At 44.2% G+C, this 18,709-nt stretch overlaps 1 protein-coding gene across 11 annotated transcripts in view; it reads right to left on the reverse strand.

Moving 5' to 3' along the window:
- The window catches only part of LOC125448871 (catenin delta-2-like), a 1,175,930-nt gene that overhangs the window by 266,280 nt on the left and 890,941 nt on the right, over positions 1-18,709 (reverse strand). For all 11 annotated transcript variants that reach the window (XM_059652900.1, XM_059652905.1, XM_059652902.1 and 8 more), the window contains one exon: positions 17,214-17,451. In XM_059652900.1, the coding sequence (XP_059508883.1) occupies positions 17,214-17,451 (238 nt within the window). The remainder of the gene's footprint in view (positions 1-17,213; positions 17,452-18,709) is intronic.

The raw sequence follows: 18,709 nt of genomic DNA on the forward strand, positions 1-18,709 counted from the left end.
AGGTATTGTAGTACTCCGTTATTTACATCAGTATAGAGTCGATTACCAAATATTGCTCTCTAGTAAAGTGTCTACCCTCTCACTGATGTAACAGTCATGTTTTCACTTAAATCATGGTTTATGAATGACAGGCATGGACAAAAGTTAGCAGCAGCAGTGAGCTCAGTCGCTCAAGACTCTTTTAATTAGCTACTTCATGACTTCAGTTGGCCTCCAGTTCAGAAGGCCATCCTTAATTCTTGCTGTTTTAATTGGGAAGGTGATAAGCTCTGCACTGTGAATTTTATCACCCATAATGTAGCTCCCCTCCTGCCCATCTCCTGTGGCGTAGTGCAGCGGCAGTTCAACTTCTGGCTGTTTGCTCTGCTGCTCTTAACCACAGATGTTACCTGACCTTCTACGTATTTCCAACCTTTCCTCTTTTTATTTTATGTCAATAATTTGTTTGGAATGTGTCACTTGATTTGATGTGTTGTAAGTTAATTAAAATTCTCTGCAATCTGTAATTTGATCCAGTCATTGCAAAGCTGGCCAGCAGACTCCAGGTTTAAGAGCTGCTGAGAGAACAGATAGGCTTTGTGAAGTTCCTCTTATCTAGCATTATGCAATTGTAATTATCATGGTTCTTGGCTGATAACATTTAAGACATAATAACCTCAATTAGTGGGTTAGTTACTTCTTTGGAGGCTTTATGCATTTATGTCAGGTTGAAAAAGTCTTTAATCTAGACTGAAGGGATGAAGGTCAAATTTTACAGCTTTAAAAAACATGAAAATTCAACATGCTCTGAGATAATGTTATTTTTGCTGGTCCATCTGATGTGGTATCAAAGGATGGTCAGCGGTCATCCTGAAAGAAGGTATACCAGGCTCTTTCTCAACCCTCCCATTGCATTTAAGGGCACATCGAAAGTTGTGAAAAGCCTCATGTCCATTAGGGAGGGAAATGTGTGCTCGTCACTTAGCTGGGTCTAAATATGCCTCAGTCGCAAACCAACTGTCCATCGTAACTGTCCCTCTTCCAGGGATGCCTAACCTGAAGAAGTTACCCTCCTCCCTCCGGACCAACCTCAGGGAATCTCTCTCCCATTGCAACTCTCTTGTAATCTCTTCGGCCTTGAAACTGCTCGACCATGTCCTGAAGCAAACCAGGTACCACAGCCACATCACCTTTCTCAGCACCTGCCTACGGAGCCAGATCATCCCCAAGGGACTACAGTCCACATTTCAGCCTTCCCAATTTGGCCCCAACCGTGACCACCTCTACACCCAGAATATTCAGACCCTTCAGAAGCGGTTCTCCCTGCGAGTCCTGAAACAGACACTCGCAGCCATGCGCCGGCACCTCCAGGCATTGCAATCCAGCCTGCCCCAGCTCAGAGCCTCCCTCTCCCAGACCTGCAAAGGACCCCTGCTGTTTTTCATCCTCCGCAGGATCCACAGACTGAACACCCAGTTCCACTCAGCTTTACTGGACACCAAAAATCGTAAGTACAACCAACTCACTGGCCCCTGCCACCCACAAGAGGATTCCTGCGCCTCCCAAATCCCGACTCTGTCCCTGCCCCTCCCCCACCATGCACCCGCCGCCATTGACCATGAGGACACGGCCGGAGACCCCACCGATGACGTCACATCGGCCTCCGCCGGCCACAGAACTTCCGGAACTGCTGCTGCAGTCACCACCTCCACGTCCAGGTACTACAGCCCACACACCACCCTCACCTCAGCTGCTGCCGCCCACCCCGATCCTCCCACCGCCGACGGAACCCCGCCCACGGTCGACGCCGACGGAACCCCGCCCACGGTCGACGCCGACGGAACCCCGCCCACGGTCGACGCCGACGGAACCCCGCCCACGGTCGACGCCGACGGAACCCCGCCCACGGCCGACGGAACCCCGCCCACGGCCGACGACATCATCGCTCCGCCCACAACCTCCACAGCCTGCAACCCCAGAGAAGACAGCCACCCTGAGCCCTGCCGAATCTTCACCATCCCCCCAGACCTCCCACTGACTGAGGACGAACGGTCAGTCCTGAGCAAGGGGCTCACCTTTGTCCCCCTACAACCACACATCAACGAATACCAGTCACGGTCGGACATAGAGCAGTTTTTCCGCCGTCTTCGCCTGCATGCCTACTTCTTCAACCGGGAACCCAACCCTCCTTCCACTGACCCCTTCACCCGCTTCCAACACAAGTCCTCCTCCTGGACACCACCCCCAGGCCTCCTACCCTCCCTCGACCTCTTCATCTCCAACTGCCGTCGAGACATTAACCGCCTCAACCTCTCCACCCCTCTCACCCACTCCAACCTCTCCCCCGCAGAACGGGCAGCCCTCCGCTCCCTCCGCTCCAACCCCAACCTCACCATCAAACCCGCAGACAAGGGTGGCGCAGTGGTAGTATGGCGTACTGACCTCTACATCGCCGAGGCCAGACGCCAACTCTCCGACACCACCTCCTACCGCCTCCTCGATCATGACCCCACACCCGAGCACCAAACCATCATCTCCAACACCATTCATGACCTCATCACCTCAGGGGACCTCCCACCCACAGCCTCCAACCTCATTGTTCCCCAACCCCGCACGGCCCGTTTCTATCTCCTTCCCAAAATCCACAAACCTGCCTGCCCTGGTCGACCCATCGTCTCAGCCTGCTCCTGCCCCACCGAACTCATCTCCACCTATCTGGACTCCATTTTCTCCCCTTTGGTCCAGGAACTCCCCACCTATGTCCGTGACACCACCCACGCCCTCCACCTCCTCCAGGACTTCCAATTCCCTGGCCCCCAACACCTCATATTCACCATGGACGTCCAGTCCCTGTATACCTGCATTCCGCATGGAGATGGCCTCAAGGCCCTCCGCTTCTTCCTGTCCCGCAGGCCCGACCAGGCCCCCTCCACCGACACTCTCATCCGCCTAGCGGAACTCGTCCTCACACTCAACAACTTCTCTTTTGACTCCTCCCACTTCCTACAGACTAAGGGGGTGGCCATGGGCACCCGCATGGGCCCCAGCTATGCCTGCCTCTTTGTAGGTTACGTGGAACAGTCCATCTTCCGCACCTACACAGGCCCCAAACCCCACCTCTTCCTCCGGTACATTGATGACTGTATCGGCGCCGCCTCTTGCTCCCCAGAGGAGCTCGAACAGTTCATCCACTTCACCAACACCTTCCACCCCAACCTTCAGTTCACCTGGGCCATCTCCAGCACATCCCTCACCTTCCTGGACCTCTCAGTCTCCATCTCAGGCAACCAGCTTGTAACTGATGTCCATTTCAAGCCCACCGACTCCCACAGCTACCTAGAATACACCTCCTCCCACCCACCCTCCTGCAAAAATTCCATCCCCTATTCCCAATTCCTCCGCCTCCGCCGCATCTGCTCCCACGATAAGACATTCCACTCCCGCACATCCCAGATGTCCAAGTTCTTTAAGGACCGCAACTTCCCCCCCACGGTGATTGAGAACGCCCTTGACCGCGTCTCCCGCATTTCCCGCGACACATCCCTCACACCCCGCCCCCGCCACAACCGCCCCAAGAGGATCCCCCTCGTTCTCACACACCACCCTACCAACCTCCGGATACAACGCATTATCCTCCGACACTTCCGCCATTTACAATCCGACCCCACCACCCAAGACATTTTTCCATCCCCACCCCTGTCTGCTTTCCGGAGAGACCACTCTCTCCGTGACTCCCTTGTTCGCTCCACACTGCCCTCCAACCCCACCACACCCGGCACCTTCCCCTGCAACCGCAGGAAATGCTACACTTGTCCCCACACCTCCTCCCTCACCCCCATCCCAGGCCCCAAGATGACATTCCACATTAAGCAGAGGTTCACCTGCACATCTGCCAATGTGATATACTGCATCCACTGTACCCGGTGCGGCTTTCTCTACATTGGGGAAACCAAGCGGAGGCTTGGGGACCGCTTTGCAGAACACCTCCGCTCAGTTCGCAACAAAAAACTGCACCTCCCAGTCGCAAACCATTTCCACTCCCCCTCCCATTCTCTTGATGACATGTCCATCATGGGCCTCCTGCACTGCCACAATGATGCCACCCGAAGGTTGCAGGAACAGCAACTCATATTCCGCCTGGGAACCCTGCAGCCATATGGTATCAATGTGGACTTCACCAGTTTCAAAATCTCCCCTTCCCCCACTGCATCCCTAAACCAGCCCAGTTCATCCCCTCCCCCCACTGCACCACACAACCAGCCCAGCTCTTCCCCCCCACCCACTGCATCCCAAAACCAGTCCAACCTGTCTCTGCCTCCCTAACCGGTTCTTCCTCTCACCCATCCCTTCCTCCCACCCCAAGCCGCACCCCCAGCTACCCACTAACCTCATCCCACCTCCTTGACCTGTCCGTCTTCCCTGGACTGACCTATCCCCTCCCTACCTCCCCACCTACACCCTCTCTACCTATCTTCTTTACTCTCCATCTTCGGTCCGCCTCCCCCTCTCTCCCTATTTATTCCAGTTCCCTCCCCCCATCCCCCTCTCTGATGAAGGGTCCAGGCCCGAAACGTCAGCTTTTGTGCTCCTGAGATGCTGCTTGGCCTGCTGTGTTCATCCAGCCTCACATTTTATTATCTTGTCCATCGTAACTGTCCATCAAGTCATTTGGCACCACCAAACCACTATTAAAGATTCAAGCAAGTGGCCCACCAACATTTTCTGAACAGTAGCTACAGAGCAGAAGAAATGATCTTGCCAGTGGCACCTACATCCAGGGAATTAAGCATTTTTTTCAAAATTCAAAAACTATAGTTATGTTCAATAAGCAAAATACGACTTAAGTAATTGAGGGACATGTTGAAGAATGATTCATTAACTAATCTAATGTAATTACATATTCCCTTTGAAATACGTTGGTGACACATAGATTCCTCTACCTCAATATGCACACAATAGATATTAAGAAGGTGCTTTCGCTTATCAGTGTGGATTAGAATTAGGGGTCATAAACATGAGATAGTCACTATCAAATCCAAAAGGGATTTCAGGATAAATTTTCTTTATGCATTGAGTAGCGAGTATGCAGAACTCACTGCCAGAAGGACCAATCGAAAAGAAATTGCACACAAGCATTAAATGGAACCCAGTTAAAAGTATGAAGAAAAAGCAAATTGATAGAGTTGGATGAACAAGGGTAGGATGTAGCTTATCAGTTGCATAAACTGCACTGACCATTTGAGCCAGATGACCTGTTTTTGTGTTGTAGACTATGCAATTCTGTGTAATTTAATTTGACCGCGCAAAACAGAGATGAACAGAAGCAGGGTGGAAATTATTCTGGCCTGAAGCATTACAAGAATTTTATGGATTTTAAAATAAATATTTAAAATCTTAACTCTTTAAAAATGAATTTGCTGCCTCTTGACTATATTACTGTGGTCAGCCAGTAATGCAGCCAGCTTTGGTCCTGTCTGTCAGTGGAACTGTAATTGACTTGGAATGAGTCGGGTGCAGATCCTCATATGACCAAGGGCCATACAACATCAAGTCTATGCAGAACAGCCTGTGTTTGAAGCCAAAGGGTTGAACTACTGTTACCGTGCACAAGCTATTTCTTACATTGCCTACATTACAACAATGGTTAGATTTCAAAAGTAGTTCATCGGCTGTAAAGTGCTTTGGGATACTGTGAGATCAGAAGAAAATCTACATTAATGCAAGATTTTTTTCCTCTAAGAAATATAAGTTTAGGACAGAGGACAAGGCAGCTTTGTATTTCATACAGAGGGTTATGAGTCTATAGCATGACTGAAGTTAATGACGAAAGCAGAGGCTGCCAATAGCTAAGATTTGAGAAAGTAACGTCAATGAAGGAAAAGGTGAAAGAGATATGGAAACTGGACAATCTCACAGGATTAGGTCTGTTACTTGTATGACGAATGCTGCATGGGCCATCTGGGTTGAATAGATTACTTCCATGCTGTATATCCTATCTGGATTTTGTCATTTTAAACATTTTAAATTGATAATTACAGCATTGGTACAATGTCCCCAACTGTGCCAGCAGTAAACTTCTGCTGACCCTTTTCCTGCTTTGCGTCAATTATTTTCTCAGCCATTAGTGCCATCGGATGTTTAAGCCCAACAAAAATCTACAAAATAGTATTTGCCTTAAGATAGCTTCACTTGTTAACAAAGAAAGATCAAGATATAAAATCATCTTTACTTCATGATATGTAAATGAGAGAAAACATAACCAAGATGAATAAACAAACTAACGTTAGCTAGCTGGAGCACTGTGCCAAAAAATGTGAAGGCATTGCACTAGAAATTTAACAATGACATCAAATCCAGGGCAGAAATGCTTTCTGACGTAACTTAATTCAATAATTTTACTGAAATGTGGTGTGATCTGAATTAGCAACAGGAAAGTGTCAAATCACAACAGGTAAAGCAGAAGAGTACTGTGACATATAATCCTGCCAAAAGATTTCTCAAGCAGTTTCCAATATCACCAGGTGTATTTCACTGACTGAACGACCTAGCAGCAGGGAAGAGGCAGTCGAATGGAGCAGTTGAGCTAGAATGGTTGAAAAAGCAGCTGCAATGTGAATGAACAACTGACCTGAAACAAAATGGTCATGTGATGACTAACATTCATTAGCTACACACATTTTAACAGTGGTTCTACACCCCTCTCTCCAAGCTTTTCTCAGAATGCCGCACTAACTAATAAACTACTCTTAAGTAAATGAGAAAATAGAGTTAACGGTTGGCTAAAAATCCCTCTTTGGTCGTGAGTGATCATTAATATGAATGGATGTATAAGAGAGGGATTTCTCCAGAAGCAAATTCTGACACCATATGATTTCAAGAATTAGTTCACCTATGACCTTATATTCTTGCCATAACCAATCTCTCCACCCCCAGAAATACATCTAGTCATCTCTTGAACACCTCTACACTCTTTCCTTAAGTGATCTTCTGATTAACTTATTCTTCTTGTTTCTTGCTTTTTGTATGAAATAATTCAACTTATTTCTCTGTTTTCACCTAATTTAAATGCCATCCCTACAGCATGAACCAAATGGCAATCTCATTAGTTTTCTACGCAATCCTAAACTCATATTCACTTTCCAAATCTGTCCCTTCTTAAAGATGCTTCTTTAAACCTATCTCTTTGACCAAATGTTCATCGCCCGCCTCAGTGACTGATCACGATTTTGTGAAGCACTGTTATACTATGCTAAAGGTGCTATACAATTACAAGTTGAATTTAATGGATTGTAATGGAAAGTGTGCCAGGGCAGACAGAGAAGAGATAATGACTGTGTAGAGGCTGCAAGTAAATACTTCTCATTAGCCTCAAGAATTGAACTGTAATGACATGAGGAAAAAAGCATTCATTTCTGGTCCTAGCTTACATGTTAGTGGAGCAGCTGCATCTGCTGCTTGTGCTTCATAATCTTCATTCTCTCCTGCAATGTTCATCCTAATCGTCATTGTGCCATGGCCAACATTTATCCCTCAACCAAGATCCCTAAAACAAAATGTGATGATTTCATCACTATCACATTGCTGTATGTGGACCTTGCTGTGTGTAAATTGACTATTATGTTCTGCATTAAACAGTAATTACACTTCAAAAGCATTTATTTGACTTTCAAGTGCTTTGGAAAACCCAGAGATTCTGAAAAGTACTTAATATGTACATTTTATCCTTTTTTTATTTGGCTTTACGTCTTGGGCTTAACCCTTTCTATTAATGCTTTGCCAAAAACCAGAAACTGTCAAAATATACAGGAGTGTCTGCAGAAAAGATCAATATATTCCTTAACAACACAAAAGGAAGAATTAAAGACAGAGATCAGAATATTTCTGTCAAACAGCAACAGCAACTCTCTTGTAATCTCTTCAGCCTTGAAACTGCTCGACCATGTCCTGCCTATCATCTTTTCTCTCCATCTTTGGTCCGCCTCCCCCTCTCTCCCTATTTATTCCAGAACCCTCACCCCATCCCCCTCTCTGATGAAGGGTCCAGGCCCGAAACGTCAGCTTTTGTGCTCCTGAGATGCTGCTGGGCCTGCTGTGTTCATCCAGCCTCACATTTCATTATCTTGGATTCTCCAGCATCTGCAGTTCCCATTATCACAGAAACTCTTACCGGCTTGTTAAATTAAAGTGCTTATTAAAGAATATAAAGAAAAAATCCAATATCTTTAATGTTATCGACCATGACAGAAAAATAGATTAAATATTGTACTGTCCAGTCAGACAAATCACTAAAGTCTAGCTATAATAGAACTGTCCAGTTAATGCAGGGTGTCCGAACAGATGGGCCCCATTAAACTGTTGAAAGATCATCATTTAACACTCCAGTTACTATCTGTACTTGTTTCAGTGTCACAGTGTCAGCTGACAAGTTATAAAACCAATCAGCCTTGTTCAGTATTTCTCAAGCAGAATTCTGCAAGGTATTAACTGTTAGTGCTCTAATATTCATAGATAACTTGACACAGTACCTTGTACATAACAAAAGTATGTTTGCATGAATGTGGGAAATGTATATTTCTCAAATGCTTGAAGCATGGAACAAACACTTCAAAGCATCAGTTCAGGATGATCACAGGTATTCACTTTGTAATGCATGCTGTCGGTGAGTGTGGTTCATCTGTTTCACTGAGAGAGCTATTGCATACATAACTCAAAGCAGAAATCGATGGGTCCAATAGCTATTCTAGAGTCTCGGGCTAATAATCTAGGCTGCCATTTCTAATACAGCACTGACAGACAGATGCATTTTCAGAAGTACTGTCTTTTGGATAAGATATTAAAAGAAAGAAAAGATTGCCCCTCTAATTTGCTAAAAAAATCTTAGGACACTCTAAAGATAAAGAAGGGAGTTCTGGCACATATTTAACCCTCAGCCAACTAAAAGCAAACAACAACTGGTCAATTTACCTCCCCGCCATTTGTGTGCAGATTAGCATCACGTGTTGTACAACAGCAAGGAACTGCAATGTAATTCATTGGCTAAAACAACTTTCAGATCTCAAGGTCATAAAATGTAGTATATAAAGGCCAAACCAGCCCAACTCGTCCCCTCCCCCCACTGCATCACAAAACCAGCCCAGCCTGTCTCCGCTTGCCTGACCTGTTCTTCCTCTCACCCATCCCTTCCTCCCACCTCAAGCTGCACCTCCATTTCCTACCTACCACCTCATCCCGCCTCCTTGACCTGTCCATCTTCCCTGGACTGACCTATCCCCTCCGTACCTCCTCACCTATACTCTCCTCTCTACCTATCTTCTTTTCTCTCCATCTTCGGTCCGCCTCCCCCTTTCTCCCTTTTTTTTTAGAACCCTCTCCCCATCCCCCTCTCTGATGAAGGGTCTAGGCCCGAAACGTCAGCTTCTGTGCTCCTGAGATGCTGATTGGCCTGCTGTGTTCATCCAGCTCCACACTTTGTTATCCTATATAAAGGCAAGTCTTTCTTCTATATCAGTGAAGCCATGAGTCAGAATCACCATATTCTAGAAAGGAGTCAAACAAAGTAGATATATAGCTTGTTGCTTTCATCTAATGTACATTAAGCAGACTGCAACCTATCGTTAATCAGCAGGAATGTTTCAGAAATGTATTCCAGAGTCACAACATGGGTAGGATACAAAACTAATTTGGCAGTTTATGTATTAAAATGGAACAGGTTGTCATGGCACAGGATTTACGACAACAAATTCTGGCAGAAAATTCTCATGACAAATTGTGACAAGAGGCATCTTACAAACAGAAAATGCATTATTTACAAGAATTTAAGCAATGTAATCGTGGAAAATAAATGAGGTGGGAGTGCATAGGTACGATTATATGAGAAGTCAGGTGAGATTTGTTTGTCCATGTACATTGAAAACCCAAAGATCACATGTTATAACCTGCTGCTGTAATGGCAATACGTGCTACCGCATTCAGGACATTATGAGCCAACACTATGAAGTAAGGAGTTTCAGCATTCTGATCCAACAAACTAAACATTAAACATAGAACAGTACTGCAAAGGAACCAGCCCTTTAGCCCACAATGTTGTGCTGAACATGACCTAAATTAAACCAATCTTTTCTGCCAATCCTTAGTCCATATCCCTCTGTTCCTTGCATGTGCTCATCTAAAGGTCCCTTTAATGCCCCTAACATATCTGCCTCCACCACCACCCCTGGCAGTGTGTTCCTGATTCCAACCACTCTCTGTCTAAAAACCTTGCCCTTCCCATCTCCTTTGAACTTTCCCTTTCTCACCTTAAATGTGAGCCCTTCCTTCTTGTAATGTGGCAACCAAAATTGAATGCAATACTCTAAGTGTGGCCCAACCAAAGTCTTATAAAGCTGCAACATGACATCCTGACTCTTTTACGCAATTCCATGACCAATAAAGGCAAGCATGCCATACCGCTTCTTTACCACCCTATCTTGAGTGGCCACTTTCAGGGAGTTGTGGACTTGAACCCCAAGATCCCTCTGTACAAAGTTATTCACTGTCCTGCCATTAACTGTATATTTTTCCTGAACATTTGTTCTCCCAAAGTGCAGCATCTCACATTTACCCAGATTAAACCCCATCTGCCATTTCTCAGCCCATATCTGCAACGGATCTATATCCCGATGTATCCTTTGGCAACCTCTTATACTATTCACAACTCTACTGATCTCTGTATCATCTGCAAACTTACTAACCCATCCATCTATATTTTCATCTAAGTCATTTTATAAATCACAAACAGTAGAGGTCCAAGTAGGGATCCCTGTGGGACACCATTAGTCATGGACCTTCAGCCTGAAAAACAACCTTTCATCACCACTGTCTGCCTTCTACGGCCAAGCCAATTCTGAATCCACATGGCCAAGTCACCATGGATCGCATGCATCCTAATCTTCTGGGTGAGCTTACCATGATGGACCTTGTCGAAAGCCTTACTAAATCCATGTAAACAACATCCACTGTTCTACCCTCATGAATCATCTTTTTCACCTTGGTGAAAAATTCAAACAAGTTAGTAAGACAATGGCCCGCCACTAACAAAGCCATGCTGACTGTTCCTGATTAGGCCATGCTTTTACAAATGCACGTAAATCCTATCCTTAAAAATTCTTTCCAATGGCTTCCCAACCATCAATGTGAGACTCATCGGTCTAATATGTGAAGGGCACCAATAAGCCTCCAAACAAGGATGCTGCATGGCATTTTGAAAGCAAAATGTTCAAGGAATCTGAGCATTTTAGGCAAGACCAGCATTTATTGTCTCAAATAAAAGCAAAATAATCTAGACATTGGAAATCTGAAATAAAAATCGAAAGTGCTAGAGAATCTCCACAGAGTTGGTTGTCTCTGATTTAAACTTAATATTTTAAATCTGATATGGTTGATAAAACTGAAAGGGGTTGAAAAATGGTGTTTTGTTTACACTGTAGATGGGGGTGGAGGTTGGTGGAGAAACGAGTAAAATAGATTGTGAGAATGCTTTGAATCAAGAACAAAAAGTTGCAAATGGCAGGGAAGGTGAGATATCTTAGATGTTGCTAGACCTATGGGGTTTCTCTATGACTTTGCTTTTACTTCAGCATTTATTTCCCATTCTTAACCGTCCTTGAAAAGTTGGTTGAAGCTGCCTTCTTGAACTACTGCAGTCTACATAGTTAAAATATTTCCAATGTGCCATTAGTTTGGGACTTCCAAAGTTGTAAATAGTGACGATGAAGGAACTGTGATTTGCTTCCAAGAAACTGTCTCCATGTGTATTCTAGACTTTCTAGGCTATAGAGTTTGCAGGCGTGGGAAGTAATTACGAAGAAACCTTGCTGAGTTATAGCAGTACTTTTTATAGATGGTACACCCTGTAGCCATTGAGCACTGGCAGTGGTGTGAATGCTTAAGGTATGGATGAAGGGCAAATCAAGTTGGCTGTTTTATGCTGAATGGCTTTAAGCTTCTTGAGTAGCATTGAAGCTGGTCTCATTCAAACATCTGGGGAGAATTATATCACATTGAGTCTGACAAATGCCTTATAGATGGTGGACAGGCTCTGAGGAACAAGGGCGTGAGCCACATGCCACAGAACATCCAGTCCGTGACCTGCTCTTGCTGCCACAGTATTTACATGATTGATTCAGTTAATGTTCTAGTCAGTGGTGACTGCAGCTCAATCCTGAATGTCATCTAGGTTTTGCTGCTAGTGGACATGGACTATTTCATAACTGAAAGGCTGTGTGTGGAACTGAAGACTGTGCAAAATTTGGCAAATAGCCCTACTACAGTCCTTTCAAAAAAGGAAATGCCATTGATTAAACAGTTGGATTTGACCAGGCCTAGGATGCTGTCCTCAGGAACTCCAACAGCGTTGTTCTGTGGAGTAGAACAACTGGATTCCAACAATCATGAACATCTTTCTTTGTGCTAACTTTGTTTACAACCGGTGGGACGCTTTCATCCGGAATCCCACCAATTTGAAATTTACTGAGCTACATTAGGTTAAATACGGTCTTAAGTCCAGGGCAATTGCTTTTACCTTAGTTGTGCCTTTCAGCTCTTTGGACCAAGGCTGTAATGAAATCTGGGGCCAAGCCCAAACTCAGTAGAAACAAGCAAATTATCGGTGACTTAAAAACTATTTGATGCCATTTGGCACAGCATTGTCATGAATCATATAGAGTGGACTACTGGAGCAGAAATCGGTCAGATGAATTTGTCCAGCTTTTTGGAGACAGAACTCACCTTGGCAATTTTTGATTTTTTTGAGTAGATGCCAGAGCTGTATTTGTACCAAAACAGATTTGATAATGGTACTGTAATTCTGGAGCACAGATTTTCAACATTTACAGCCAAGACATTGTGATGGGCTATCGCCTTTGCTAACTCAGTGTCTTTTTTTTTTGATTTACACTAGGGATACAGATATTGCTGGGCCAATTCTTATTGCCCAGTTGCCTTTGAGAAGGTGAGTTGTCTTTTTGAACATCTGCAGTTCATTTTGTGCAGGTAGATTCGCAACGCTGCAGGGAGCTCCAGGATTTTGACTCAACAATAGTGAAGGATCAATGATACATTTCCATGTCATGATGGTGAGTAGCTTCGAATTTGCAGGCAGTGGTATTCTCAGATATCTGCTACCCTTGTTTGTCGAGGTGGTGGTGATTGTGGATTGAGAAGGTTTTGTCCAGGGGTTTTGGTGTTTTTCTGCATTTTGTAGATGTTACACACTGCTACTATGCAGTATTCTGCTACGACATGCTTGACCTGCTGCCCTGAAGTATAATGGAATCCAGGTTTGATATTAAAGATTCCAATGTTGACTTACTCACCATATACCACCATTAGATTGGGTGGATCAGTCCTACCAGTGGACAGACATACCTAGGAATGGCAAATGAGGAATTCAGGATTTTGACTAAAAGATATATGATCTATGGGTCTGGATGTTAGGCTATTGTTTGGCTAGTCTATGGAACAGCGCTCCCAGATTTGGCATAAACCTATATTAGTGAGGAGGACTATGCAGGGTTGACTGGGCAGGGTGTGCCTTTGTTCACTGCCTATTTATGTTTACATAGTCGTTAGATACAACTGAGTAAAAGTAAAATACTGGAGATGCAGTAACCCTGAAATGGAAACGGGAAGTGCTGGAGAAGGTCAGCAAGTCTGTCAGCATCTGTGGAGAGAGAAGCAGAATTAACATTTCGAGTCCAATGTGACTCTTCTTCAGTTCTGAAGGTTAGGCCATTTCTGAGGGGAGTTAGGAGTCTGAAGTCACATGTAGGCTAGAAAAGGAAAGGACAGTATGTTCCCTTCGCTAAAGTACATTAATGAGCTCTAGTGACTGGAACCAGGACCAAGTGGATTTCATTGATAGTAAGATCTTTGATTGGAATTGTCAACTTGGGCCAATCAGGGAGCCCTGACAGGTTTAAACAGGAGATTTGGAAGGTCTCCTCAGTTTAGGGACTGGTTTTGAGCTGACTGGTCAGAGCTCATGTACTGCGCACATGTAAATTAAGGGAGACTTGATGGCAGGATGCCGGCTTCTGTGCAGTTATTTCCTGAGCGCAGCACCAAGTCACACACAACATTCAGTGTCATCCACGACAAAGGAAGCAGCTTGATTGGTACTCCATCTGCTGCCTTGAGCATTGACTCCCTCCATCATAGGCCTACATTGGCAGCCATAAACCAAGGCTGCTTCAACAGCACTTTCTGAAATCATGTTCTTCACTGCCTAGAAGAACAAGAGCAGAAGATGGATGAGACAGCCTTCAAGTTCCTTTCCAAGTCATAAGCCATTACTTGGAAATAACTCACTCAGTTTTCATTATTACTGGATCAAAACCCTGAAACCTCTTATCCAATGGCACCCTCAGTATACTCTTGATTAGACAGCCTTCAGTGATTAAAATGGTTCCTCAAAAGTTAGGAAATTACAGAAGGGCAGTAGATGGCAGCCTTGTCAGCAACATTCAGTTCTTGAGAAAGGATAAATAAAAGCAGAACTTGGGCTTGCCAACTTGGGTTGGACGCATTTGTGGAAGCTTTGTTACATGACCTTTGGCCTTCAACTACTTCAACCATTCAAACTGTCTTTTCTTTTATCAAGTTCAAATATAGTTATAAATAATAAGTAGACGTGTTCAACAAGAATGAAAGAAACGCAGAGTTTTCTTTTTACTGCAACAATGATTTTCCTTCTGGGTTGGCAGCAATATCCAGGAGATTAATAAATAACTCTTGAAGACTCCAGGGTAATCCTGGAGGGTTGGCAACCCTTAGAAAGGATGCACCTATTGTGCTCACCACAATGTGACACAGTCAGCTCCCAAGAGTGTTGAGTTGCATCATTAAAAATGGCTGCTGAACTGCCACACACTCCCTCACCTGAAACTTCACCAATGCTGAGGGAATATCTGCTGAATTTTAATATCAAATTAAAGGGAAATTCTAATTTTTCATGGGAAGTTCAAGGATTCAAAATAAAATGATAGATAGGAAAGCAAAAGACAGTGGAGCTCAGTGCAGTCAAGAAATGTTAAAAAGAGCTAGGGGGATTTATTTGGAAGTCTTTAACATATTCAAGTATTGCAGTCAAACAGATACAAAAGAATGCAGTATTTCACAACATACTGCTCTACTCGTTTGATTTTTCTCCCTGATAGCTCTGAATTCCTGCAGTGCATGGAGAACATCAAATGATTAATAAAAAACCGCCAAAACTGACATGACAAGATTTTTTCCTGTTACCCCATATTGAAAATAAATCATTTTCACAAAAACAGGAATTCATCTCAACTACAAAGCACGGTGAACTGTGTTGGCATATGCCCTATTATCAAAACTAAAGACTTCTTCTTTGTAGAGCATTAGCCAAGCAGGGCATATACAAATCCTGGTTAAGACTGAAGCTGCCTTTGCCCACCTATCCCCAGAGAATCCTTACAATATTTCATAATTTGACCGCTTCCCACCTCCCTCAAATGATGACCCCCTTTCTTCCACTGTTAAACACATCACAACAGGAATTGAATATCTTCAACTACTTATCATAAGAAATGTGAGTGAACCAACCTGAAACAAAAGTGGTTCTTGTTGATGAATCCAGACAATGTGTCACTGTAATAATGTTTGTCCCTTTGAAGGTAATGAGCAACTTGAAGCAAAACCCAAGGAAAACATTGTGCGCATGGAGGCAGAAACTGAACAGGAATTGAAGAGTAGTTCGGAACTTTTCTGAACATCATGCAAATGTGTAGTCTATGTACATCTATTTCAAAGCCTTTTCACAGGCTTTTGATTTGATGGAAAGTGACAGCACTGAGATCTGAGCCAAAACTAAGAGACAAGAAAAATATTTTGAAGTGGAAGCTTTACCCTTTGTGTGGAAGCTCCAAAGATAACAGCACATTATCAGTACAGTTTAAACAACACACTTAAGGCTTCTGAATAAATAGACATTCACTGATAAACCTTGAACTTGCATCAGAAACCAAACAGTTTCAGCACTTGCCAGTTACAGTGAGCAAAGACAGAGAAAGATTAATTTTTTTTTTAAAAAGGGAAAGAACTGCTTCAGAGATGACCCAGTAGCAGTATCACGGTAGGACACCCTCATTTGAAATAAGGTTATGCAGTGAAAGACTTTGTAGCAGCTCCCTTTGCATATGGAATTTATGGTGTGCAATTGTCAAACAAGAATGCGAGAAGACCAGAAAGCTGGTCGTCAATTTAGTGCAGTACTTTGTGCGTCACTAGTAATCGAGGGACTTTGAAAATGGTCCTGCATTTGGTCATTCTCTATGTCATCTTGGACTATGCAGGCCAAGGACGACAATGCACCAATCATAACGTGTTGGAGCAAAATAGTGTCCAAGGTGCTCCTGGAGCTAGAAGTCATTGTATCTGGGTAGCAAGGAAGAGCCTAAGCTGTAAGCCTCCTTCAGAGAGAACAACGACTGAAAGAAATACCCTGTACTGCACAAGTGCACTTCCAAGTGGCATGCTGAGGAATGTCTGTTATAAAAAAGCTGTGATGGGGATGACAAGATTCCAAGATATGTGATAAAGATGAAAAGAAGGCTTTGAAATAGGTGAGGGAAGCAAAATCATAAATGAATATTTGCACTCATTTATGAAATTTAAGCATCACTGGCTTTTATTGCCTATCTGCGTTTCAAGGCTGATGGGGAGCAGGCAGGAAAGTGGAGTTAAGGTCAAGGTTTGATCAACCACGATCCTATTAAATAGTGGAGCAGGCTGGAGGGGCTGAATTCCCTACTCCTGCTCCTAGTTCTATATTCTATTACTCTTGAGAAGTTGATGAGCTGCTTTCTTGAACTGTTGCAGTCTGTGTGACACAGGGACATCTACAATGCTGTTGGTGGGGGGAGGTGTCCTGGATTTGGATATAGTGACAAGGAAAAAATAGCAATCTAGTTTGAAGTCAGGATGATGTGTGACTTGGAGGGCAGTGGGGAATTGGCAGTATCCTTGTTTTTCTGGGTGGTAAATGTTGTAGGGTTGGAAGTTGATATTGAAGGAGCCTTAGTCAGTTGCTGCAGTACAGCTTGTAGATGCACCTCTGTACAGTGCACTAGTGGTGGAAGGAAAAAAGAGTTAATCTTTCTCCGTGACATCAAAGCTGAACTTCTTAACAGCATTCTGCTAGGAATTAGAACAACTTGAAATAAACTGCCACTCACCTGGGGTCCTTCTGAATGCTGTCAATGGAAGGTGACCTTGCCAAGGTACCTTCAGGTGGGATGGCTGGTCCAGACTTGCTGTACGGTGATTCCACCGAGGGACAGTATTGCAGTGTCCGGTAAGGGTCTCCATAATTGGCTGCCGGGCCAGTGGCATAGCTGGGTCTCTGGTAGGTCGCGGTGTTCTGGCTGCCCGTGCGCTGCAAGGGTACGGAGTCAACAGCAGGGGAGGACGGGGCTACAGTGGGAAAGTAGGGACAAAGCAAGAAACTGAGGACCTGCTCACAGAAATGGTTCACCAGGTCTAGGCAAAAGGAACACCACATATATGTACAGGGTGGGTGTAAGGGGGGACACAAAATTAATGTCAGAATCCTGTTAAGTATTTCACAGTCAGAAAATGAAACAAAACAAAACACACAACACAACTACAGAAGATCTTGAAATGACTGTCCCACCTTTTAATCGTCTTTAACTGTAGGGACTCTTGGCTCCCTGACAATTCTTTGAATTTATTATGAGGTAGGGTATCAAGGGATATGGATCAAAAATGAGCAAATCAAATTGAGTACAGATCAGTCATGACATCTCAAAAGCTTCAGTGTCTGTGGTGGTTTAGCTGACAATTCTCTCATTTGTGAAACAGTAGCGTTATAGGCATATATCCTATGCCAGAGGTCTACATGCCAAATCTAGCCTGAAACTCTAATACCGTACTAATGGAATGCAGCACTATCAGAAGATGTGTCTTTTGGACGTGATGCTTAATAAAGACTCTGAGATAAATATAAATTTGCACAAGACACAAATTTGAAAAGGGGTACAGGAGTTTTCCTGGTGCCCTGGTCATATTTAAACACTAATCAATGCCTGACATCACATTATCAAGTTAATATTCTACAATGGTGCTTCTGACATGTCTTTTTCACCTCAAAGGAAGAACTGTGGCTGACAGAGCCCTCAATTGTATCTGATTCATTTCCCATGATCTGCCTTTACGCCTTCTCCTCCCTGGATCCTGAGTGGATTCCCCTCATCCTCATTTCCCACGTCAATGGCCTCCACATTCAAAGGATTATCCTGCACCATTTCCACTACCACCAGCATGATGCCACCCATTAAACGTATCATACTCTCCCATGCCCCTATCATCCCATATCATCCCCGAGGGACAGTACCCTCTGTGACATCTGGTCCATTCCTCTATCATCCCCACACCATGATTTTCCACAACCTGTCAACATCATGGCACTTCCAACACAATCACAGATTGCACAATACTTGCCACTGTACCTCCTCTTTCTCTCTGTCCGAGGCTCCTGATGCATATTCCAGGTGAAGCAGTGATTGCCTTGTCCTTCGTTCAATCGATTGTCTATTGCATTGCTGCTTACAATGTCATCTTCTCTACATTGTAACAAGGTGACCATTTTGCAGACCTTCCCTTTTTCTATGTTGCCTTTCACTCAATCCATAAGCAGGATTCCGACCTTCCA

Source organism: Stegostoma tigrinum, chromosome 2 (assembly GCF_030684315.1).
Source record: "Stegostoma tigrinum isolate sSteTig4 chromosome 2, sSteTig4.hap1, whole genome shotgun sequence".
Taxonomy (NCBI): Eukaryota; Metazoa; Chordata; class Chondrichthyes; order Orectolobiformes; family Stegostomatidae; genus Stegostoma; species Stegostoma tigrinum.